The sequence below is a fragment of the Falco punctatus genome, assembly GCF_963210335.1.
Source record: "Falco punctatus genome assembly, chromosome: 8".
Taxonomy (NCBI): Eukaryota; Metazoa; Chordata; class Aves; order Falconiformes; family Falconidae; genus Falco; species Falco punctatus.
In genome coordinates, this window is record NC_137588.1 from 33,020,101 (window position 1) to 33,045,884 (window position 25,784).

A 25,784-nucleotide genomic window follows, 5' to 3' on the forward strand; every position below is an offset into this window, starting at 1 on the left:
AAGCCGGGCACACAGCCAATGCGGATGCAGCGCGGGATGGGCGGGCTTCGAGGGAGCCGCGGCGCTCGCGGGCGTGAGGCGCTCGCCCGGCCATCGTCCGACAGCAGGCGGGAGCCCCGCCCAGCCCCGCTGCGGCTCGGAGGCGCGGGAAGGGGGCGGGGACAGGGCGCGTCTCAGCCAATCCCTCGGTGCGGTGGGTGGCACCGAAACGAGGTGATTGGTGGGGCTGTGCGAAGGCGGGCTGAGGAGAGGGACCCGGAAGCGCCGGCGGGGCAGTCGGTAGCAAGGCTGAGGGGGGGTAACGGCCCTGCTGGGGCGGGACGGGAGCTGAGGGGGCTGTGAGGGTTGAGGGAGGCCGTTCGATCTCGAACGGATACCTGGGGCGGGCGGTGCTCCGCCGCGGGTCCTGGTGCTACAGCGGGTGGGCCTAAGCTGGGCGGGCCCAGGGGTGGGCCCCCTTCGCAAGAGGTACCGGTCGGCAGCGCCTCTGTCCCGGCCAGCGCCTGCGGGGGGTCTGCTGTGCTGCCCCGGTACCTGGTCTCCGCCCGAGGTGGAATCGGTCTGTTGGGTCTGTGCAGTACTTGTGAAAAGCGGCGGTCTCTGCTCCCAAATCTGTATTCTTACAGCGTTCTTCCATGCTGCTCAGGAGAAAGTTAATTGAATGCTATCCCCTTTCCTTTACTCTCTACTGTGCCCTCCAGGTCTCAAGCCCATGTGCAACAGCATCAAGAAGATATTAATATTTGCTGTATAGCAAAAATCTAGTGATTTTAAGGTACAAAGTATGCTTTTCTTGATTGGCATCTTTCATTTGTGTATCACAGCTTTTTTTACAATGAAAATTGAGTTAGAGCTCTGGGAGTTATTGACCAAGGGGATGTAAAAGCAAGTTACCTTCTGATGTGGAAGGCCTGGGTCCCCATTCTGCAGAAAGTATTTGAAGAAAATACTGCTTGCTTACTTTGCTAGGACAAATACAGCAAGGATTGGGAGATGCCTGGGTACCTGCATGATGGTGGGGTGCTTAGATAATTTCCCCTTGCAGCACAGAAGGAGAAAAAAAAAAAGCCATACACACAAAAAAAAAGAACATGAAAGGATGAATAGGCAAGAGAATCCCTTGCAGGACTGGAAGTGGTGACTGAAATGGCTGCTGAGGGATAGGAGATGCAGAGGCTGTACTGTGTCCCTGGCTGATGTTGCAGCACTTAGACTGCAGTCTTTGCTCATTGCTGCAGCAGCCACGGCAGTTTGCTGTGTGACCAGAAAGCAATGTTGTTGAGGAATACCCAGCACCAAAATTAAGAGAAGATTGTCAAGGTAGGAAATAGCTTGTTTTCCTGTGGAGAGAAAGAACCCAATGGAACAACACGTGGGCTTGTTTGTAGAGGGGCTTGGGTTCATAAGCTGCTTCTGTTGTAGTTTCTGCTCTTCGCTGAAGTACTATAAGCCCTGTAGACCATTCTAGAGACCTACTATTTTAAATTAAATCAAGCCTCTTAATTATGTAGTAGTATACCAGGAGAATTATTTGCATGTGTATGTGGGGGAGGTTTTTCCACATTCTGTAGGGAGGTAAAAATGAGCATTGTGTAACAGCTTAAGGCATTTTTCAGGGTATTATGTCCTCTATGATATAAGTATATTAAGAAGGTTTTGGGTTTGTTCATTTTAGTACATTCTTTTAGAGCACAATGTTACTCACCCAGCAGGTAGTCTTCAGTCACTTAAATCCCAAACAACATACTTGCATTTATCTACAACATTTTTGTGTGCTTAATAGAGAGTCTGGTGCTGTATTACACAGCACAGGTACAAATACTGGACTATTTGGTGTGCAGTATCAATAATATCCTAGACAACCCTGTTTGTTTTGAGATCCTGATACTGCTTCTGTAGAAATAATAGAAATAAAGTCCTGAAAGACAAAATGCTATTGAATTTCTCACCGTGTTTTAATCTTTGCCTGAGACCCGCTTGTACCTTGTTTCCTAGCTGCGCTTGTACACAGAGGAAGGGCAATCATTCCTCTCTTTAATGTTTTCCAGGTTATTCAGAATTAATTCTCATGTCAGCAGAAAGCTCAACCATCACAGTTCGTCTTGTTCGCTCTTTTGAACACCGGAATTTCAGACCTGTAGTGTATCATGGAGTTAACTTGGATCAGACAGTAAAGCAGTTCATTACTTTTGTGCAGAAGGGTAAGGGGCTGTTGTCTTACTCGTTTGTTTCAGTGCCATGTGTTGTTGTCTCTGCACAAGAAAGTGGAGGGGAGCAAATGAATGGGAATTCTGTGGCTTTGGTAGAGATGCCAGATTTGTGTTTACATCCCCTGTGCGCTCTCCTCCCTTGGATGAAAGGTCTGGAGTTAATAAGGGTGTCTATGGTCCATGTGCCATGCCTGAATCTGGATAGACTGCTCCCCCTGCCCAGATCCCCATGTTTAGTCAAAAAGAGACGCAGGCATTGTGCATTTGGCTCAGTGCCTCAGGCTCCTTGAGTGGTGCTGTCAGGCAGCTATTCATAAATTAACAGGAGTAAATTAGTAAAATTTAGAGAGCCTTTGATCCTTAGGAACTACACCAATATGTGGAATGTGGGAATGCAAATCTGTTTGCTATTTGTGAGAATAGAGGACCTCAAAAAATTGTTTTTGACACTGCGAGGTCTAACTGTGCATGTTTGCTGCCAAGTTTGTGTCTCCATCTTGAGCTTTGTGTTGTGGATTTACTCATCTATGAGCTTTATGGTTTAGAAGCCTGGCTGAAAGTGACAATGTATCTGAAAGTTAATTAACGTAGACCAGCCCACACAGTGACTCAGTAGTTAGGGCGTTACCCTGATCTTGCAGATGTATTTCTACACACCTAAATGGAGACATTCAAAGAGTGCAATATAACATCATTTGATTATTTTTTTTTACATGAAGTCAGCTTAAACAAGTCTCGAACTGTTACAGCTGATAATATTTGAGCAACTTCTAGGACATTGCCCTGGGCCTCACAGCTATATAGTGTTTTCAGCAACTTCCATACTTCTTGACAGTGATAGGCATGGCAATATTGTAGGATGCTTTGAGAAAACTACAAGCACTTCCAAAACATATGGTACAGCTGCTGTTATGAAGGATAAAATAAAAAACAATGCTAAGAAACTTGCTTTTGATGTGTGCAGTATTGCAACTCGCTGTTATTTGAGACAAAGCTAGCATCTTGAATAAGGCTTTTTGGAACCTCATTCCACAGATGGATAGTGCTGTTCTTGGTCCAAAAGCTGTGTTCCTTCCTTTACTGTAACCTGTTTTGAAGGGGGAGTTTGAGATAAATTGTTAAACTACTGATGAAAGTATGGTTTCAGCCGCCTTGCTGCTTAGCATCGCAAGGTGGCTGGGCCTTCCAAGGCCCAGGTTAAATCCCTGCGTGTCACTGGAAACGCTGGCACCAGGGAAGGTGTTAGTGTTCTTGCAGTTGCTTATGGGCTGTGTCCTGCGTGGGTCTAAAGAGTTAATTTTCTACAGTTTGGCTTCCTTTTTGTGGCTGGTTCCCATGGCTGTGTTTACTGAACAATTCAGTTATGAGTGACAGTTGTTTGCTGTTTGTATAAGGTAGAGGGAGATGCTGTGCAAACCATTAACAAGATGTTCCTGCCAGCTTTCTGAAGGATCAGACTCCTGTGATCATATCTTAATTGTATTGACACACTGTCCTCACAGGTAGTTTTGTTCAGAGGGACTTCAAGCTCACGTGAAATTAATCAGTATGGAGAAAACACAGAATTTGAGCCAAAGGTTGTGTTTTAGTATTTGATGCTCAAACAAGTCTCCTGTGTTGTGGATTTATTTTGATGTAAAGGATGTCCAGGGTGCATGTATTGCACAATAATGAAAAGTAAAATATTGGAAATAATAAAAGACAACTGTGTTTTAACTTGGTGCTTTATATTTTAATAGATGTGTCTTCAAGAACAGCACTTCCTCCTCCTTTTAGAAATTACAAGTATGGTAGGTGTGGGGTTTTTTTTTTGTTTTAATTCCTGTAAAATGCAGACATAATATTTTATACCAGTTTTTATACAATTTAAACTGCTGTAGAATCCTCATGCTGCTGGCAGTGCCTGCCTACATTTGCAACTCTGTCCAGCTCTTGTAGCTGGGGTTGTACCACTGGGATCATGTCTACAGAGCTTGGCTGTTATTTTGAAGTTCCGTATTAATCTTTGAATTAGGCTGCATGTTATACATTATTTGCTAATTGGTACCAATGGTTTTTAGTATTAATTTTTTATTACTTTTGTAAGTGCCTTTTAATGCTCTTTTTACTGTAGTGAGCAGCTTGTGGTCTCAAAGGCTTTGAAACTGTAGTTGTCTATGGACTTACGTATTTTAGTATCTATTTACTAATTGTGAAGTCAGAAGCAGGAGCTGAAGTCAGTAAATAGAAAATGCTTAAGACTTATATACTTAAATAATTTACGTGATATAAGAGAAGCAGAGGAACTGGTGAAATAGCCTGGTGTGAAGTTATGTAAAGCTATGTGTATATTTCCTTTTTGTGAAGATTGGCATGAACATGTGCAATTCATCTGTTTGGGACAGAATCTACTTTCAAAATAGACTAAATTATTTCCTTTCCTGGAGTCTGTTAACTCGGATGTGAGTAACTTATCTTTTCCTGAACTCGGCAATTCTGAAAGTTCCCTTGGAGTTTTGCTGCAAGTGATCCTCTCTCTCCCATGTTCTTGGAGTTAACAAACTCCTTCCTCTACAGTGATTCAACGAATTGAATGAGGAACCTACTTAATACATGTGAATGGTAATAGAGTTTACTTGCCTATTTAAAAAAAAAAAAAAGAAAAAAAGAAAAAGCCAAGCATTTTGTTCTGTGTTCTTGCTGATGGTGAAAGAAATAGTGCAAAATGAAAGCAGAAGAAGAGTTAGGGGTTGAGATTTATGTTATGCCTGTGGCAAAGACTTGAATGTTATGATTATTTTTAATACATTACTTAAGGTCTTAAAATCTAGGTAACTGTAAGTTTGAATTTGGAGTGCCCTTCCTCTCTCCAGTATCTGTGGCTTTGGCTAGATGAGGGTGTCCTATCTAGAACTGCCACTGTCAGTGGTATTCCTTGTGTTCCCTATCCCTGCTGCTAGCTGTTTCATCACTTAGAGCATCAGTTTAGTTTTTCCCAAGGCGTATGTTGTGGCTGAGTGCCTGATTGTGCTGTGCAGAACTGAGCATAATGTGGGTGAAAAACACTGCAGAACTTAAAAACCTGTTATACCAGTTAGTGGGGGCCTGCTTTTAGTGGGATGGTGTTAGCTGCATGGAAATTTTCACACAGAAAAATCAAAGCCAAGTTCCTCACCTTCCCTTCAGGCTGTGAATCATCTAGGTTCATGTTTTTGGCATGTCTTGTGTGCTCTGCAGTCTTTGTTGTATTTTGGTGATGAAAGAGCAGTGAGACTTCTGCATGACTAGTGCTCATAAGAATCAGATTTTTCCTCCTTTGTTTGGCAGTGCCAGAAATCTCAGGTGGACCTGGCTGTCTCTCACCTGGCCTGTTATGGCTTCTTCTCTCCAGAATTCAGCACCACTTTGTTCTCTCAACATCATCTATAATGACATCACATTTTCCCTCTTGTCTTGGTGCTCTAATTCACGTATCAATGCTTTCATTTTCTCTTCATTGCTCTGTAGACACCGTTCTTGTCCTTGGTCTAGAACTCTTCTCAGTCAATAGTCTCATCTTCCTACCCTGTCATTGCCATCTTTTCACTGACGATGGCAGCCTGGGTGCCAGCTTGTCTCGCAAGCTGCTTCTCAATTCCCTCTCTCCATGAATACAGAGCAATGTGGTAGACAGTTCACAGAATCAGACTTAGAAAGTGATTTCTTATATGTTGTCACAGAGTATTTACTACTGGAAAAGGATAGATAAAAATTTGGGAATATGATTGAGTGGAATTAAATAGGGATGAAATAACAAAGGCTATTGAGAGGACTTAAGACTTTAATCATAATGAGAAGAGACTGTGGTTTCATTTCTGTGACAGAGTTAGAGAAGCCCTTTGAATAGCTCAGGTGAATATATGATAAACTGCTGGATGCCAGCGGTGGAGTTGTGAACAAATAAAATAGAGACAACAGTTCAGAGAATGGACAAAGGCTAGAGAAAAGGGAATGTGGCAAAGTAGATGGAGAAACTTAAAACTAGCAAGCAGAGGCTGGATTGTATTTGCTGTGGCAGAAAGGTTTCATGATTGCAGTGTATTTTTGCTGTGATTGCTTGGTCTTTTTTGCAACACATCTATGCAAGATGGGTCCTGGTAATTGCAAATTAATATGTGTCTTGCTTCTAATGCTGCAATTATTACAACATATTAAGGTTGCCTTCTCAGTAACCTCTGCAGTGGGAATACAGAGTAGTTTTTACTTTCTATAATGTTTTAAATAAAATGTTCAAAATGGGCCATTTTGGTGGTATGAAAGCAAACTTCTGAATGGGAATGTGATATCTGTTATTCTGAACATCTGAATACTTGCTTTCAGTAGTTTGGAAGTTGTTTTAGCCTATATTTAACTTCCTTGCATCATTCTCTTACTAGACTATTTTAACATGTATTGTTCAGTTAATGCACAAAAACAAAGTAGAACAGGAAATGACCAGCCGAGCAGAACTGGTTTTTGCTTTTTTGCTGGGAAGGGATTCATGTGTCACTCTGAATTTGAACACAGAGGCTTTAGAGTTTGATTTTTTTCTTTCTTTTTTTTTTTTTTTTAAGCACTGCATGGGCATCTTCTGACTTCCATTCCCTCTGGATCTTTGCACTCATCTGGTTGCTTTAGTGATCACATTATTTTCCCCTCTTTCTCCCTTCTGTTAACAAAGCCCTGCTAACATTGCCAGAGGAAAGCAGTATTTTTTTTATATAATATAATTTCTTAAAGTCCTACACTGCACAAGCATATCAGAGGTAAATATTATTGAAGAGGGTATAGCATTAAAAAGAGGAGAGGCTGTACATGTTCATGGAAAATGGACTTGCTTAACAAAATTTCTGTGGTGGGTGCTTTCTTCATGAGAAGGAAAACTTGAAGGAATGAGTTGAAGTGGTCAGGTTACTCTGTCTTAATCACTTGCTGCCTATCGTCTGAACTGTAGTAGCTGACAGTGCATAAATGCTGTCTGTCCTGCACCACCTGCATATGTAAAACCTGTTAGGTTAAAACACCCTAACTGGCATTTAAATTGATGTGTTTTGACTGGCAATTGGGATGGTCATTAGTTAGTTACTGTAATTCAGCCAGCAGACAGGAGCCCAATAGGATGTGGTACCTTGAGATGTTGGATTGATTGGTTCAAGAATGTGGCTGCAGGACTGGGAAATTAAGATGTTTTCTCCTCTTTTAGGTTGAAGACACAAAATTTTATTAACAAAAGATTTTGAACCTTAGCCCTTTGTTTGTCTCTCTTTCCCCAAGTACAACTTTCAGTGTTACCTGCCTGTTAAGCCTTATTTTAGGAAAACATTGTCTTTTCTTTCAGATACGATGAAGATTATTCACCAAGCACACAAATCTAAGGTATGATTATTAGCTGTGTTCTTCCCTTTTTACATGCTTTAATTCAAGTGGATCTCTGCACTGTCAAACAAGACTGGGGCAGAGGCACTCAGTAAATTCTTATTATCTTTGGTTTTTGGTTCTCTGTTTTGCAGACTGGTGAACTTGTAGTGAGTTTGGAAGATGATGAGAAACTGATTTTGAAAGAAGATAAAACGCTGAAAGGAGCTGGAGTAGGTAGGAGTACATTTGTATTGACTAAAGGTGCTGTTCATTGTGGTTGTCATTAAATTGATAACTGGCTGATTATGTTTGGATAGCCTGCCGAAAAGTAAATGCTATTCCTGATGCTCTTTACACTACTTGATAATTATGCAGGGAAGAGGGGGGGATAATGTACATTCAAATCATTGGACTGAGGGCAGCAGGTATCTGCACTCAAATGTTCAGAATGCAAATTGTGATTTTTAGAGGGTACGCTTATAATTCTGCTGAGAGTAATTTTAAATGATTGACAGATAGGTTATTAGTACCATGTCTGCTTAGTCTTATCAGTAACATTTAAACTGATGTTTTGGTTAGAAATGTAAGTAGTGGAACCAGCATGGAATAATGAAATAAGATTAGATTTGTTTAATGTGCAGCATACAGTGCCTGATAGCCAGATTGCTCAGGAAAGCTCAAGCATTATCATTTAGAGAATGTGCTGAACATAGCAAAGAGTTGAAACTTGACCTGATTTCTCATATTTTGACAGGGGACTACATATAGGGCATGTCTTTTGGTAATAATGTAAAGAAATGTCTGTCATGATAAAATTGATGGTCCCTGGATGTCCTTTGGGCTTCACATAAATGTGGCTGAATGACTTTGTGGCAGCAGGGTACTTAAGGGATGTAGTTGTATTCCACCTTGGTATGGACATTTGCTCATTTGAATCTGATTTGCCTAGCTGGAATGCTTAACTGCCTGTGCTCTAAGTGTGGGGGTTTCGCAAAGAAAGCTCCCTCCTGTTCCTGCTGCCCTCTGATAGCTCCCCAGCTGGGGTATGGGATTTCTTTCACATACGTTTCTTGGCTTTTTTGTTTCTTTACATTTACTTTCTGGTTTTAAGTGATTTGGAATGTCTTTTTAATGTTCCTCTCTAGGGTGTACTGCAGCTGGCCTCAGTGTACCTTTCCTAAAGGTCTCTGGGTGTTCCTATAATATGAATGATAGTTACTGTCTGGCTGTTTGTACTAAACCAGGTCTTTTTATCTGGAGAGAAAAGGAAAAAAAAAAGTTCCTCAGAAAGGAGGATTAATGGCACTCAAGTCTTACAAATTTGTCATTTAGTTAGCAGAAGATTCATTTAAGCATGATTTTTATCTACCTAAGGCATAAGAGGCAATGCAGTTCAGGAGAGGGACTGATGACAGTGCCAAATGTTGAATTAGAAACTGCATTGTTCAGAGCTGCCTTCTTTCAAAAAGGTATTGATAGCATTGATAAATATTTGTATATATTATCCATCTTTGAAACTAAGCTGTAGCTACAGCAGTGAAACAGTTGGATGTGATCTCAGAAAAGGTGTTAAAACATCAAGATAAATGTTACAATGAAAGGAAACTGGAGTAGACCAGCCTGTTCTGTGTCTCTGCATGGAGAGGATGGCTTATTAAAGACACAAGATAATTTAAAGCTGCTTTTTATTTTTTTTCAGAATAACTAACAGCAGTTAATTGTTAATGTATAATGGGTATTTGTGATAGAAAAGAAAAACTCTTGCTTTGTAAAATGCATCATGCCATTATGCTATTTTGAATTTTGGTATGTTCTAGCATATCTTGGTAGGAAAATTAGCTAAGTTGGAAGTGGGGTCATTGTAGTAAAATCTTTAAGATTTTACTGCTTCTTCTTCAACAAGAAGTGGGAAAGAGTAAACCAAGGAAGTATGATAGCATATACCACTAGTCCTTGTTTTTTACAGTTTCATTTAAATCAGTAAGGTTTTAAACCTCTTGTTGACATATTACATTTTTCCAATGTCTAGCCTAGACAACATTTGCTAGAATAAAAGAGAGAATTGCCGTTCGAAAATCTGGGAAATTCTGAGATACACAGAACATTTTTTCTAAGCTGCAGTTGATTGCCCTTGGCACTTTACAGGGTTGGGCTAGAGTTATAAATTATGAGGACATTAGATAAGTATCCTCGGGAAAGCCTCTGTGGTAGTGATTATTATTACAGTTATTATCTAGTCAGCAAAGTTAATACTTCCCTGTTTTGGTGGTCGTTTTTTTTTTTTTTTTTTTTTTAAAGCAAGGTGTATGTTAATAAAGTGTTCAGTATTCATTGCAAACAGTGTTCTCGGTTTTCTAGTTGAGATTCTAAAACCCCTTCTGCTCTTTTTTTTTTTTTTTTTCTTTTTTACAAGACAGGCAGACTTCATTAACTTCAGGTTTAATTTAAAAAACGAATGTGGAACTTATTGGCTCAGCACCTTAAAGAATTTCATGTTTAATAATTGTGAAGGCTTTCCATCAGATTTGTCTCTGTTCTGAATTAGTAATGTTGCTGACTTATTGTTTTAGAAGAGGAAGTCCTTGACCTACTGGGTTGAAAGAATTGTGACTGCTCTGAACCTTTGTGGGTCCTTTAGCTCTGCTATATCCCCTGTGAATAATTAGAGGTATTTGAAGGTATTGCTGGAGAAGCCAATTTGTGTCTTTCACTTTGCATATTGTTGAAGCCTCATGAATTAATCATCAGCAGGGCAAAAAATTAACTTCTTCAGACACATATTTTGATGGGTCATGAGGGAGAATGTAAAGTGATCTGTAAAATATTCTACTGATCCTCTAAGTATTAAATTATTATACCTACAGGCTAATTTAATCGAAAAAATTGTTTTTTTCCCTTTCCTAACAGAAAAATGCACAAAAGAAAGAAAAAGAAAATAATGCTTCATTATTTTTTAGCATGTGAAGGCGTTAGGAATGCAATCACTTAATTTGCTGAATGCTTATACAAACAATTCTGAAGGCTGTGTTAAACAAACCTTGAGGTATCTTGTGTACATATTTACTTCTATACATTCAGGTTCTTGATTTTTGTTCTTGTTTTGTAACAAGGTTAAATTACATCTTTAATACCGGAATCTTTTTTTCAAAAATGCATGTTGGGGCGAGGGGGAAGTGTGTGGTGATTTATAATTGTCTTTAACAAAAAAGTTGCCAGTTCTCTTCTAAGATTCTAATAGCTGGCTGTTGGGTGGTTCATTTACTGGTGTGCTAAATATTTAATTTTTTTATTCGTTCTAGCAAATGAGACCGAATTAGCATTCTTCTGTGAGGAAGATTACAGAAACTACAAAGCTAATCCTGTTTCAGCCTGGTGAAGATCCCAAGAGATTGTTTTGTTTTCCCATACCTGTTGTAAATTTTCCTTATTCTGCTTAATGAGATTTTTCTTAAAGATCAATAAATCCTAGAGGATTGCTTTGCAAACAGTGCAGTTCCCTTCCTATAGAAATTAATTTCTGTCAATATGCTAAGACTGAGAGAAGGAAAACTGGGGGTCATAAATTACTTTTTGTCTTTCTTGCTTTTCTTTTTCCTTTGCTTGCTTCTTATGATGCAAGCAGTGCAATCTCTGACCTGTGATACACATTCTTGGTGTGATCCTACAGTAGACATTAGCTACATATGGAGACTGTACAGTACACAGGAAGATCCCATTGCAGTTTTAACTTATAATGAAAATGGAAAAGTTTTATGACCAAATCAGTGGGTATTATTGAGATCTTGAGAAGAGAATCTCTGTTTCAAGTCATTGCTTTAATTCTCTCATTTTATGTTTGGTCTTTTTTTGTTTAAACGGTGCAGACTGGCAAGCCTTTCTGAATGTGTTCCTTTATATTCTCTTCCAGCCCTCTTTAGCATGCTGAAAGGGACAAGTGACTGTTGGGAGGCTTTTGTGTTTAAGGACCAGCTGGCCTGTCTCTAGCTTTACTTCACAGAGACACCTTCATGTAAGAGGTACTAACCCGAGTTCTGCTAGGACATCAGTGTGCATAAGTAGGAACTGGGCATTTTTCCAAGTGGAATGAAAGCTGATGGTTTCAGTTTTAAGCCTAAAACTTGAATGATTGCATTTTTGCGAGGAGAGGCCCATTCTGCGAGCCACATGTTGTCAAGATGGGAATTGATTCTTTCCTGCTTTCTAAAAGCCAAATACTTCATTACTATATGTTAGTTCTTTGTTATTCCAGGCTTTCCTACTACATTAACCAAATAAAAAATAACAGAAAACCCAATCATGCATCCAATAAAGTACCTTTAGATAGATACTGCATATGAAACTGCTTTTTAGGTGGTACCAAGATGGGACACTGTGCCTTTAAGTCTCTCTTCACTGCAAGATGGGACACTGTGCCTTTAAGTCTCTCTTCACTGAAACAGAAATTATGCTGGCCCTCTGCCTTAGCAGCCTTTTTGGCTATAGGTTCTGCTAAATCAAATGAGACCTCATGTACAATTGCTTTAGACCCACACATCCACCCTCAGCTCTGGGTGAGAGCTGACAGCACTATTTCCACAAGAGACTTTCCAGAGAAATAAGCTTACCGTTTCCTAGAGCTTTGATGATATATTTTTTTTTAATTGACATGTGATAGTGAAAGCAGATGTGTGATTTCCAAAGTATCTAAATAAAAGTTCTCTTTACTTTAGATGTAGGGCCAAAGAAACCTCTATGTATTGTTCCCACCTCATTTTCTTCATCATTCCTGACAGCGCTCTGGTTTAGGCTGGTTTTGATAGCTGGTGTTACTTTGCTTTGCTTCAGACAGAGTTATTGTCTTGTGCAAGTAGTCTACCACTTTGTCATCTGTGATTAAAAAGGTGATTGTATCTTTATCTGGTAAGGAGGATTCCTGTGTCACTGAAGTCACCTGTGCTCTCTTGGGATTTCAATGCTGTTATGCATTCTCTGATGAATTTGTGAGGAGAACTTACCACTTGCCTCTTCTTTCTGTCCAGGCTGCCTTTCTGTTGTGGTACCTGCTCCCTAAACATGGGCCCATGTCTCAGCTACCTTCTTACACAGCGCATCATGTTTGCAGATGTGTTATACTGGCTAATACCAATTTGTACTCATCTTCTCAGACAGTTTAAGCTAAAGCATTGCACTCCAGAGTATACCAGCTTTGTTCAGCCAAATTTATAATAATGAAGGTAACTTTGTAAGAGGTAGATGGCATACTGGAGAGATCAATGTCTCCGACCGTCCTACCAAGTCATCTGGGTGACATCTGTCAGCACACTCAGGCTTTCAGACTTGAGCAAACACTGTCATTCTTTTCCTCGTGTTCTGGCGTTTTGAATTTGGTCTCCAGCCCTTTCAGACAGATTTGGATTGGTTTTGTGATCCCTTTTCTCTAAGGCATTTGTCTTTGAAATAGTCACCACATTTGAACAACTGCCCTTTCTGGGCTAGTACAGTTACAAATGCTCAGTGCCACATCAAGTGTGGCACAGTGAAAGAGCAATTCTTACAGCATCAACGAGAAAACGGCAAATGTTTTAATGCAAATATTCAAGAATGATGTGTCTGGCTTCTTTTTCCAAGGGAAGAGTTAAACTAGTGCTTTGTGAGCTCAGCTCACTCTGGCCATGGCACTTCATTGGCCCCTTTCTGCAGCAGCACAGTAGAGCCTTTTGTAATGCTCTCAATGACCATACTTGTAAACTGGTTTCTTTCTGAAGTGTTTTTCTACTGTGGGTTTCTGTGGTGTTTTTTTTTTTTTTTTTTTTGTTTTGTTTTTTTTGTAGACCTTTAATAATACTTCTTTCAAGTAAACCCCACAAAACCATGGATGGTAACTGAGAACTTGTTACAATAGATGCTGTTCCAATGTTTTTGGGTGGTATATGGTATAGCCTTGTGTCAAAGTAGGTTTGGATCCAGGACTGTTAAGTATTGAATTAAATCTGTGCACACTGGCTAATAAATTACTGAAGAGTGAGGTATCTTTGCCCATGTTGTTATGAAATCCTCCTATTGAAAGAAGCCACCTACAGGTTGGTACCGTGGTTTGTTATCCTAGCAGAGGTCATGAACTACATCAGTTTACAATTACTGTTAATCAAAGATGGCTTCCCCATAATGTGTAGTGGGGTAAGTCATGTAGCTTTGCTAGTGTTCTTAAGACATCATGGGGTTAATAAGGATTCATCTTTCAGTAGGGTGTCCTTGGGTTTTTCACCAGCTTTTTTTTTTTTAACAAGAACAGCAGCATCCAGAGTGGGTGCTGAAGTAAGATACTTGTTCTGGGTTGTAGCACTATAGGAGGGAAAGGTGGTTAACACAAAGCTCTATGTGTGTGTGTGTGTGTGTGTGTGTGACTTGGGTGTTTCTTGGAGAAAAAAGTCACTTCGGAGAGACTGGTGTTTTAGTTACAAGGTGTGAAAGAATAGCTACTAAAGGAGAAGAAAGGAAATTAGGAAGGGAGTTATCATGAAGAGGTAACAGTGTAACTGAATAAAGATGCAAAATCTTCGATGTATGGCACTCTTGGCATAAATACTGGAGTAGTGCTGCTTGAAAATGCATGAAATAATGCATTTTAATAATTTCTGGAATGGAACTCATAAACTGCTGGAATAGGCATCCTGGTCTTTCTGGCTTTGTCATGTTATACTTTCTGCATGCAAAGGTGTGTATTACACAGTCTTGTGTATTTTTCTGTCCAGGAGTAGTTATGTTGCCTCTTGAAGAAGCAAGAGCTGAGAAAACTGCTGATGTGAATAGCTGAGTTAAATGTTCACAGTGACCAGTGGGACAAAGGAGTCCTTAAAGATCTGATATGCCATCACCATTAAAGTTGGGGAACTGCTTTATTTGATGTGAACATTCTGTCTTAAAGGTGATCTAGAGAGATGTTGTGAGCTGTGGTGTTCCTCTTTTATTCCCTGGGAGTATTCAGCGCATCCCCTGACAGATCACTACTTAGAAATGAGCTTGCAAGTAACAGTCCAAGAGTTACCGCAGCCATGACAGGACATCCATGGGTCCTGTATTGGAAGCTAATAGCCACAGAAATCCTGAGTGTCCAGAGATCAAGAATGAAAAACCAGAACATACAGTACTCATTCTTGGCCTCATATGATTGATAGGATCTTGGTTTCAGAGGAATGGCAGCCGGCTGGAACCATTAAAAATACTTGAGGCAAGCGCACATTTTTGCTTATTGACCAGTTTGGACTGGGCACAGTCTTTCTGGTTGGCACCCAATCCTCCTTCCATGACTTCCTTTTTGTAGCACTACTTGGCACACAGGTTTGCAAATGATTAAGTCAAGCAACGATGCCCATTAGGCAACTTTGCTACTTTTCATATTATCAGGACATTGACTTTTCCCTGCTACCTACTTTCCTACTCAGAGAAACAGGCGCAGCTGTGCGTGTTTTCCCAGCCACTTCCCTTTGCTCCTTGCTGCCACCTCTGCTGATTTGCAGTGCTTTAATGGTTAGATTTGCACCTCATCTGATACGCAATAGCAGCAGTTCCTGTGGCAGTGAATGTACACTTTTTTTTTGTTCATGAAGAAATATGCTTTGAAATAAAGAGGAGACCTTTTCTGCATTGCCGCTTATACTGCGTAACAAAGGATCTTTTCTTGCTTTACAGGAGGGCTTGTATAGGACAGCACTGTCCGCTGGTCAGTGGCAACAAAAATGTTTTTATCATAATGCTTTGTGTCTTAGAAGGAAACAAGGGAAGTTGTATCAGAAATGGGGGGGGGAAGCAGTGAAAAGCCAAGACCTATTGCCATAAACTGTCTTTGTCTGCAGAGAAAGCCACCAGATGTCAGCACAGCCTGTTCTTTCATTCTCCAGAACCTGTAAGCAAAGAAATATGTAATGTTTATGAGAAGTGCTCATCTGTGAATTGGTTTAGCCTGCAAAGTCTGCGCTAGGGTTCTGGTGATGAAAGCTGAATCTTTCCTTGCAGAAAGTATTTCTTTTTATATTAAAATCAAAAAGCGGCAAATTGAACTGGTATCAGTGCTTAAATTCCTCTTGTTAGAGAGCATCCTTTGCAGAGCCACTTCCAGCGTATCTAAATCTTTGCATGCTGTGAAGAGGCATTTGCAGAACATTCATTTGAAGAATTGTCTGGAAAAGATCAGTGTTAATTTGCTGAGGTTTTGTAAAGTAGACTTTAAGTATGCCTATTTTTTTTGAACACAAGGAAAACCACCCAGAACAGACACACACGCAAAGCAGAGCAAAACATTTTCAGCAGCACGGCTTAAACACACAACAAATGTATCCTCCATGCTTCTGACCCTAAGCTCCTACTATTTCTTCCTTGTAGTGCAAGGGCTCAGGAGAACCTGGCGCTGCGTTCCCTGGGCCATGCTTCCCTGAGCTGTGGTGAGGTATGAGTTTCAGAGCCTGAACCCAAGCACTGTGCACGGCTTTACGCTGTCAGTGATTGAAGTGTGCATACAGGGACAAGGTGCAACAGAGTTTTCTGCCGAGATTCCTGTTACTTTTCTTGCAGCCGCTTGCAGATGCCAGAAAGTCTGTCAAGGAGAGGGAAGTGGCAGGTAAAGCCTGGGTCATCCGAGTTCTCCCTTCCTTCTGTTTTGCGCTGCTGCTTAGTTCCTTTCTTCTAGCATGGTAGCACTGGTGTCATGCTAGCGGTTTACCACAGCTTGCTGTGTATGAGAACTGCTTATTGATTCTGAATGATCACTATAATCCTCATATACCATTCACAATCCAGAGGGGATCCATGGGAGATTACAAGCTGTGCAGTCTTGTGCTGTCTGCAGGGGAAGACAGCAGTGTGCATGGGTGCAGCCAGCATGATGATGCAGGTTGTTTGGGAGGTGTTATTCCCACTTCTCTTCCTTCTGCACAGCACCCATTTCTGCTTTGCTGGGGACCAGGACCTTGTCTAGAGGCATTGCGTGCGTGGCAGATAGTGGAGACTCCTCACCCACTCCAGGTGGGTGTTTGGGCTGCTGATGCAGTATGGGGCATAGAGCTTCCTGTAGAGATATTTTTTATCAGTATGGATTGTACCTTTTGTTTGGTTTATCATTATATTTTGTTTATCAGTATGGATTGTACCTTTTGTTTGCTAGCACCCTCTCTCTGATAGCAATATTCTTTCCTTTGTAGTGGGCTGAAAGCAGCTAGCCAGAAAAGTTTGGAGTTTCAATTGATAATGAATACATTCAAGAGCTTAGTATGACGGATCAGTATAAGAATTTACTTTTGTACGTCCATTTCTGCTCTCTGGCAGGTGATTAGTGTGGTGTACCAGGAATGTCAGCATGTACTGTAAGAACTGCTGCCGTCTGTTCTTATTCCACGTCTTGGGAAGGTTTAATTCTGCTTTCTAACCTGAAGCCCAGGGAACATATACTTTAAGGCCAGTTTGGGAAGCTTTTGTTCTTCAGTGAACTGAGGTTTTCAAAATGAGAAGTGTGGTGTTGGCCTGTTTTTCCCACGGCTTTGACGTCACATCTTTGGCTCTGTGCACATATTTGTGTCCATCCAACTGGAGCACAGCAGTTGGTTTTAGAGTCAAAGCACCAAGCTGGAAATGAAAGCCTTGTATCGTAGCAATTAGTATCGTGGCCATTTCCTCTCGCTGCTCCCCTGCCCCATCCCTCCCTAATCAAGTAAACCTGGTTTTGCAGAAAGCAGACTTGAGTCTTGCACAGCAACTTTTCTAGAGCACTGAATGAGACAGCTACTTAAACGAAGACATCTGATTGTAGACAGCTCTTTAAGCCAGCAGGCTGGCATGCAGCAGTGGCAGCTGAAGCTAGCTAATTGCATATCAGATATGGGAAACTGATAAGAAGAGTAACTAACCTGCTGAACAGCAGCTGTAGTGGATCTTCCAGTGCTGAGGTTTCTAAATCTAAAGCAGATTATCTTTCTAGGAGGACTGCAGTAGTAGCACTTTAAGTCTTTGAAAGGTTCCAGTAATACTGTGGCTTGTAACATGTGATCCTCCTGACTGGCCACATACAACAGTTATTTTTAGTCTTTGATAATGAAAGTCCTGCACATGCTTTGCTAAGAACCATCCCTAATCATAGATGGTATCTTCTCACTGTATATTGTATGCTTAGCTTTAAAATAAGCATGGTTTTGACTTGCACTGAAAAAAACTTGAGCAGAAATTCTGCAAAACCGATGCTGCTTATTAAGGCACAATAAACAGATAAAAGAAAACCGTCCTACTGTAACAAATCTGGTTCCTCCAACCTGAGGCACAGTCTGCAGATCCTGCTAGCTCAGTGTATGAACTTTTGAGCTCAAGGATAACACCAGGCTTTTGTTGCTGATTGTAGTAGGTGATGCTGCTGTGCTGGCCATCTTGGAGAGACTGGAGGAAATATATTGCATAGAGATGCTGAAGCAAGTGCATCCCCCTAATGATTTAACTGTAGTTTGATATATCACTTTGTAAGTAAATCCCTGAAAAGCAAAAAACCCATCGTACTGTTAAAAGCCTTGTATTATCAAACAGAAGGAGTGAGAGAACTGTACCTGCAAAGGTTAATCTTCAGCACAGGAATTTAAATGAATTCATTAAAATCAACTTACAAATTAGCTCATTAAAATGCAGTGCTGCAGATCCAGAAGTTGGTTGATCTGGCATGCCACTTCTGTGAAGAAGTTACTTAAGAAACAGAGAACAAATTGATAGTATTAAAACTCCCTTTTTCTTTCCAGTCCCATAAACCCTCATCTGGAACTCCTTCTTCCTTGAACTCTGTATCAACAGCACTTTTTGTTTAGTGAATTAAGCTTGTTTGATCCTGTGCTACAAGTGCTGTGTAATACCACTCTCGTAATGAAATTTATGTCTGTACACACTTGTGCCCTCCCACATGTATAGGAACTCTGTAATTGAGACCCTGGCACCGTGGGTCACTGCAATGATCATTTTCACTTATTACCTTGATAATGAGACTCTACCAGCTGCTGGCTGTAGTGGGCTTAATTTCCTAGTGGTTAAACTGTAGATAATCACACTACTACTGCCATCAAGGTAATGGTATTGTTTAGGGGGAGGACAGAAAAAAAAGACTCAAACGAGTTCTGTTATAATTATATAGACGTGTTCAGAATATCTTTTATATAACTACAGATGCCAGTGATTAAAACTGGGCTTACTCTTACAGCTTTTCAGTTGGTTCTTACATATCCCAGAGGCACATAGTAAGCAATACAGAAAATAAAAATATAAAAAATTTACATTCCAGCTATATATTCTGCGATAATATATATGGATGTGTGTACAAATATACAGAGAGGGAGAAACTCCAAGTACAAAACCGGTTCATTGGTAAATTTTAAGCTAACCTCACTGAACCCCCTGCCCACATCAAAAAAAAGTGTAAGGAAAAGATAACTGAAAAATTCTTCAAACTACTTTTCAGCATTCCACCATGAGAAGAAATTACTCAAAACTGTTGTGTCAAAGGGTTTCAGGACCAGACGCCTACAGAGGGCACCACTTGAAATGCTGTTCTGCATTTACACTAATTCGTTTCAGTCTTTCAAAGGGATGGTGACTGGCCGACAGTAGGTTGGCACAGGCGTTACCTGGAGACACTTGACCAGCCTTTTTTTAGATGCCGTGGAGCTGCAGTAGCTGTGGGGAGTTTGAGCTGGATCGTCCGTCCATCTGGGCCTGTGTCCATCTGAAGGGCACCATGCTGACTCACTAACGGAGCCAGCTCCTCAGGTTAGGTCCGGGTGCCTGACTCTGCTTCTGCTCGTGAAAACTGTCCCTTTGCCATCGATAGGAAAGAATATGTGGGCACGAAAGTCATGTAAGCAAAGCAAAGGTGCAAACCTTACTTCAGAAAGGCGAGTCTTCAACCTTGCAGTGCCCACAATAAAACCACACCTTGCCCCTTGAAGACAAAATCCTGCAAGCCTGTGTGATGTTCTTTCCCTGCCTTGTAATCCTTTTTTTTTTTTTTTTTTCCCGTCAGGCAGTAGTCTTATCTGACCTAAAGATGTGAAGAGAAGCTTAGGTGGGAAAAAGAGGCACTGGAATACGAGAAAAAATGTGCAGACTGGGTGCTTTTATGTTGACTTTGCTTGATGTTGACTTTCTGTGAAATGGAAGACTAAAAGAACAAGCTTGCTGAATCCAGTTTTTCCTCAAGGATGAGTTAAACTGGAGTGGGTGGAATTATGCTCAGGTGAAACTGTCTCAAAGCCATATAGAAACATAACCTACCATTCAGCCACAAATAAATAGTGCTGCGTAATCAATCTGCTTGGTGAGTGATTTGATCAGGTGCTGATCTGGGCTAGGTTGTGGAGGTGGATGGGGAAACCTGAATAACCATGACTTTATGAAGGGGACAGTGGGAAAGCATGGTACCTTCCCCATGTTGCCAAAAAAACCCCACGAACCAAAAAAACCCAGCTGATCATGAAATCTAGGCTTTTCCCTCATGCTGATGTCCTTCTGTTCAGCGAAAGGAAGCGGCGTTGGGACTACTGTATGCCTTAGGCAAAAGCTGAAATCCCTCAGTATCATCACTGGCACTGTAAGCAATGCTTGGAGAATATTACTCACTTTGTTATTTGAGGCTAAACAGGGAATTCTTAGAACGGTCTGTGCAGAAACCGTTCATGTTACAGAAGCAATGTTGGCTTGTAGAAAGGCTTATGCACCCCAAAGTTGGTATTGCCCCCCCCCCTTCTGTGAACTGGTCCAGTAAAAGTACATACTTGTGCCACAAACTGTACCTCATCTGATACTGACAGCTGTTGTTTTTCAAAGCAATACTGAACATGAAGTGGTGGGTTTTGCTTAACTGTAGGAAAAAGAGGCTGTTACAGCCGTGTCCTTCTATCTGACCTGACTGAGGTAGACGGCTCATGTCATCCCGATTGCTCAAATGAGCTTTTGTGAATGGTTGTCTGTTCTCTGTTTGGTGATTTGGATGTCCAAAACCTAGACAATTATTCTGATCAAGAGTAACAGCTTGAAGGCATAGAAAGTGACAGTTGGAAAATTAAATTAGGACAGAAATCTTCATTGCCCTGTACCTTATCCAAAGTGTGAGTGAAGTCAGAACAGCATTTGCTACCTGCTTCGTGATCTAGCAAGTGACTTTTTAAGGAGAAAAGCAATGAAGGACTGTGCCCAAAATGTACAACTGCTGTATTTTTATATTGCAGTCAAGACTCTTTGATCCCTTTGTAAGACCATTCAAAGATATTATTGCTAGTGAAAACAATGGGTTTAGAGCTGCTGTTTTGTCTGTGTAAATGGGCATGTTCAGGTGACAGATGATTTCTAAAAGCTTCACCCTTTGATTTGCTGTAAGGCCAGCTGGAGGGCCTTAGTTTTCTCCATGTAATTTCGTGAAACAGCAGGTCTTTCTGATAATTATCTTTGCTCTGTTTCCATGAAATACTGCTTGAAACTTTGGCTTAGTAAAACAGAGAACGTGCAGCAGCAGCAGCAATCTTAGAGCCAGCCGTGCAGACCAGACAAGTGATGTTAGGGACATCTCTCCAAATGCTTTTTATGCTGTTGGGAAAAGTGCTTTATTTCTATAGCTTATAAAGGTGCATCAGGCACAGTTTACAGGACCAGAAGTGCTGTATGTATTTGAGAGAACAGGTATACTTGGACTTGCTGCCAGGTTTGGATGCTTTTAGTAAAATCTGCAGATGCTATATAAAATGGACATTGCTCTTCTTACTTGTCCATAGAGTTCTCTGAGGAGATCAAAAGCAGAGACAATTCATTTTTCTAAACCTCACTGCCTTGACTGAGCCAGACACTCAAGAGGCAGCATATCTTTGCAGTCACAAAACCCAGAAAATCTGTGCTACTTCATATTAAAAAAAAAAAAAAGGCATTGCAATTCATGAGAGCAGCTAGGGAAGCAACTGAGAAGTACTGGTCTGAGGAGCTGCCAGCCAGCCTCAAATGACTGATCTAAGAGAGTCCCTCAGTTTCCCTTGTATATTACTGCTGCCAGCTCAGCTTTCACAGTCATTTTTAAGGCAATAATTGTCCTAGCAAATCAGCAATATAATTTAACTACTACTGTCTAAACTAGCTTCATGGTTATCCATTTTCTAAAGTCACCAAACTTTATTATTTACCCACAACACAATTATACCAAAACATACATATATTTAAGAAAAAGAAACACCTTTATAGAAATGTTGATAGTGCTTTGAAATTGTGTCACAGCCGAGGGCTCTGTTAGACGCTGCTAGAGGTCTCCCCGCTTGAATATTCCCCCGTTGCACTGGGCAGAACAAACTTCACGTATCTCCCCTTCTCCCAGCCCCTCCTGATTCGCAGAAGTCTTTGCTGGACGCAGGGCAAACTGAAGATGACTTTTGCTAGGATCACAGTACACGGGACGAGCAGCGTGAGGGTGTAGGTTGGCGGCAGGTAGAATTTGTACTGGTTCTCATCAAAGGCCCTTGACCATCCGTATGTGAGTGTGTGCAGAGTGCTGATTACCAAGGCAATAAATCCAAGGGTGGACTACAAGGAAAAGAAACACATGCCAGTTAGCAGAGGACCTTGTACTTGGCTATTTTTCTATATTTTTTTTTACACTATTTTCTAAGTGTACATAGCACAGAGAAAGCAATGAGTACTCCTGCATTTCTTAGCCAGAATAACATGTGACTGGAAACCTTTCCTGGGTAACGTGCCAGGCTGCATTTTCTTTTTCTAATCAGAGGTTAAGTGTGATATTAGAATCTCAGCAGGAGTTTCCCGGAAGATGCTGCCAACTCGGCTGAGAGGTGGGCTCCTGCCTCCATGCAAAGCAGCAGCCCCCAGCCCCTGCCGAGCACGTCACTGTCACCATCACTGCAGGCAGCTCGCAAATGCTCGTCCCCAGCTGCAGCTGCCAGCTCCCCTGCCTGCTGGGCCCTGGCTGGCAAAAGGCTGCTGGCCGACTGGGTGAAGCATCAGCATCGTGGCTCTGGACCAGCAATTGGCACCATCAGAAGTCGGTGAAGCTGTAAGGAAAGCCACCTTCAGGTGCTGTCATCTACAGGAAAATGAGATTGCAGAGACAGAAGTGCTCTGTTCTGAGGTGAGGAACATCCCTGTTTCCTTCTCTGTCCTAGAGATCTGTGTTGGTTCATGAGCCAGACCATCAGGCTATGTGATGGACCAAGTCCTTTAAATGGGGAGTCAAGAGCTCTTTAGTCACTCAGGGAGGCAGCAAGAACCCACCTCCTGTTCTGCAGACAAAGAACTTCCCCATTTTCAGCTGAGATCATGGCTCCCAAGCACCCACAGAGACAGTATTTTGCCTGAATATTTCCAGCTCCCTCTGAGGGTTGCTCACAAGAGGGGTTTTAAACTGTGGTCCCCTCACTGGTATTTTCCTGCCAGCATCAGAGGTGGTGGCTCCTGAGCTTGCCAGCTCCTCAGCAGGAGCCGGGCGCTCCATCCCGGAGGCATCTTGAGTACAAGCCTTCGCTGCCGTATTTTCAAAGAAAAGCACAGGTGTAGAATATTGCTCTGCTGCCCTACTTTGAATGCCTGGTCTAAGTTTGCAATAACAACAGCATTTCAAGATGCATAGATAGGGAAAATTTTGCTGCTGCTATCCCTAACGTAGGGAAGGAAGTCTTTACATGTCAAAGTATCTGGCTTGGTGCAGCTAGTCAGATCTGGATCAGCAAGAAACACGGTCTTCCTCAAGGCATGTTTAGAAAGAGGACACAGCAGAGAAATAAGGGATCAGGGCAAGACAGGAGGAAGGACTCATAATTTTCTTCTGAAAAAATAATCTCAGCTGAAGAACAATTCAAAGCATCCCTTCCTATTTTTGATTGCTGGGAAACTATAAACCCAGACAACTTTTAAAAATGTACCATGTTGTTACCAACAAACTAGACAAAAACTCCTCTAACCTTCAGAGCTAATTATTTAGGCAGCTGAGGACTGGGCAGGGGCGGGGAGGAGAGCTCTAAAACACACTACCATGTCTAGGTACTTCACAGCACCTATCCAGCAGTCACCTGGGTGTCGCTGAGTCCTGCCAAGATTTCACCCTGTACAACTCCCTGCCAAGGTAGGGAACTCTGCTGTGTTACAGCTAAGCATTACTCGAGGCTGTGCCAGGAATCAGGAGCAGAGGTGTGAGCTGAACCTCCAGCCTTTCTTCCAGGGACAGCTGTCCTTACCAGAAGCCACGTCTGATTCCTAAACCAAAGTGGTAACAAGCAACAAACCCAAACGAGGTGAAGATTGGTTTCACTTGGAAAATTAGGGAGGAGTTTGCTGCAATATGCCATCACAGCTGAACATAACAGCAGGACCTGACCTATAGCTTATCCATCTTTTACCAACTCTGAGCTTCTTATCAACAGGCAAAGAAAATCATTGGGTGGCAAAAGGTTGGAAGTACGAGACTGAGACTCATCTGGAAGAGCAGAGATGTAAAGCAGGGTAGGGGGAAAGGGGACAGAGTGAAGTTTGAGGGCAGCAAACACTGCCTGCCCTGAGCAGAGGGTGCTTTCAGAGCCAGCCAGAGCAGGGCTCTGTGCATGGCAGACGTGTCAGAGCTGGAGGTAATTAGTTTGTTCCTCTACAGTTTCTCTTTCAGCTGCTGCTGGTACTGGGGGAGAAATTAGTAGGACAAAAGGTGACAAACCATCACAGGCGCTCAGTGACCCACCTTTGCGTGCAGATAGCGGGGCACATGGAACAAAAAAGCTAATTGGCAAAAACCACGTGGATAAGCTGCCAGGGGCTGGAAACGGCACTGGCAGCTCCTCAGACAGCAGCAATGGTCTGATCCGCTTCTAACACAAATGAGGGGCTGTCTGGTGAGAGCTGGGGGTGCCTGGGGTGGGCGCGGATGGTGCTGCAGGCTGAAGGACCTGTGGTCAGCAGCGCCCCGTGGCTGCACCCCCCAGGCAAGCTGTCAGCTGGGTACAGGTTGGTCTGTAAGGGCACAAACCCCAGAAGTTTTCCTGATGTCAGCTTGGTTCAGTATCTACAGCTCAGTATCTGCCCAGCATAGCACAATGCAGAGCCTGCTGAGCACCCCGGGGTGGCTGGTTTGCCAGCCTGCTTAGCCCTGCTACCAGTTTTGAAGCTCTGTTCTTGTTTACCCTCTCAATGCAGTTTCTGGCTAGGAAAATTTTTTGGGGTTTTGTTTTAAACAGGGGCAAAGGTTTCCTTTGCACTGTCACAGCATGAGGAATGTGAGGCCACCACCCACATAAGGTGTTAAAGCCCTCTGAAAGGTGGCTGTGTGAAAACGGTATCTTCCTAACGCAGGCTTTGCACATTATTTTCTATTCTGTAATAACTCATATTTCCCCCATATCCTTGGTGTCCGTGAGGCTCCCTGTGATCCATCACCAAAGGTGATTCACTTGCATGTGGCGCATTTGGAAATCTCTGGGCAGCATCCAAAGCAAACAGCCCCTTCCCGACCCAGATATATTTCTGACTTCTGCTGCCGTTAGTCCTGTGAAGTCATTAGCTCCGTAGCAGTGACTCTGGCTCACACTTCATCGACAGAAGGGTTAGAAAAGGTCTGATGACAGATTCTTTATATCCTGTGATACATGAGCTAAGAAGGAAACCAGGTCAATTCAACCAAGAAATTCCAGGAGGACTTCTCAGGACGGGAAGGTAAAGGCAATCATACACATTTTTACTTCTCAGCCAATTAGAGTTGATTTGTAAATCACTGCAGAATATTAAAAATGTCTCCTATAAGTTGAATTGCATACAAATCGTTCCACTTATCCATTGTCCAGATCCTGTACATTTTCTGTTAATCAAAACTGGACATGTAAGGGGAACTGTGTATCCAATTTAACTATATTTAATTGAAATTTGTATATGTGCAGGAACTACTATAAAAATAACTGGTTTTTTTCTCAAACCTTAGCAACAATCCAAACAGGATTTTTGGCCTGTCAGGCAACAGATGGGTATTTTAAGAGCGTGGCAGTATCCCGTGACACTAATACAGGTGCACACACTGTTGCTGGAAAATGTCATTGAGAAGCTCCGGTTAAGGAGGGGACTAAAGTGGCTCCTGAATTTGTAACAAGCCCTAGCCCTCTCTTAGATGCGGCTTTTGGTACAGGATCTCTCAAACACATCAACCAGTTCTAGTGAGACAGCAACAAATTGCTGCATTCTCTGGAAGACACCTGGCTGGGG

The 25,784-nt window shown here is 41.9% G+C and overlaps 1 protein-coding gene and 1 long non-coding RNA gene across 8 annotated transcripts; one reads left to right on the forward strand and one right to left on the reverse strand.

The window, feature by feature from the left end:
- The first annotated feature begins 68 nt into the window (after positions 1-68).
- LOC308068155 (UPF0538 protein C2orf76 homolog) lies at positions 69-11,859 on the forward strand. Of its 7 annotated transcripts, none has more exons than XM_080398252.1 (8): positions 69-213; positions 627-775; positions 2,049-2,201; positions 3,950-4,000; positions 7,546-7,583; positions 7,718-7,799; positions 10,865-10,937; positions 11,473-11,859. In XM_080398252.1, exons 3-8 carry the CDS (start codon positions 2,069-2,071, stop codon positions 11,480-11,482), a joined length of 387 nt encoding a protein of 128 aa, XP_080254378.1. In that variant the 5' UTR covers positions 69-213; positions 627-775; positions 2,049-2,068; the 3' UTR covers positions 11,483-11,859. The 7 variants fall into 7 exon arrangements, with proteins under 7 accessions (XP_080254378.1, XP_080254377.1, XP_080254383.1 ...); XM_080398251.1 differs by lacking the exon at positions 69-213 and adding an exon at positions 228-279; XM_080398253.1 differs by lacking the exon at positions 69-213 and adding an exon at positions 232-279 and having other exon boundaries at positions 702-775.
- Positions 11,824-21,827, reverse strand: LOC308068162. The gene is made up of 3 exons (XR_013929876.1): positions 16,688-21,827; positions 11,979-16,639; positions 11,824-11,940 (listed from the first exon to the last, which is right to left on the reverse strand). It is a non-coding gene; the product is annotated as an uncharacterized lncRNA (long non-coding RNA).
- Between the last annotated feature and the right edge of the window lie 3,957 nt (positions 21,828-25,784).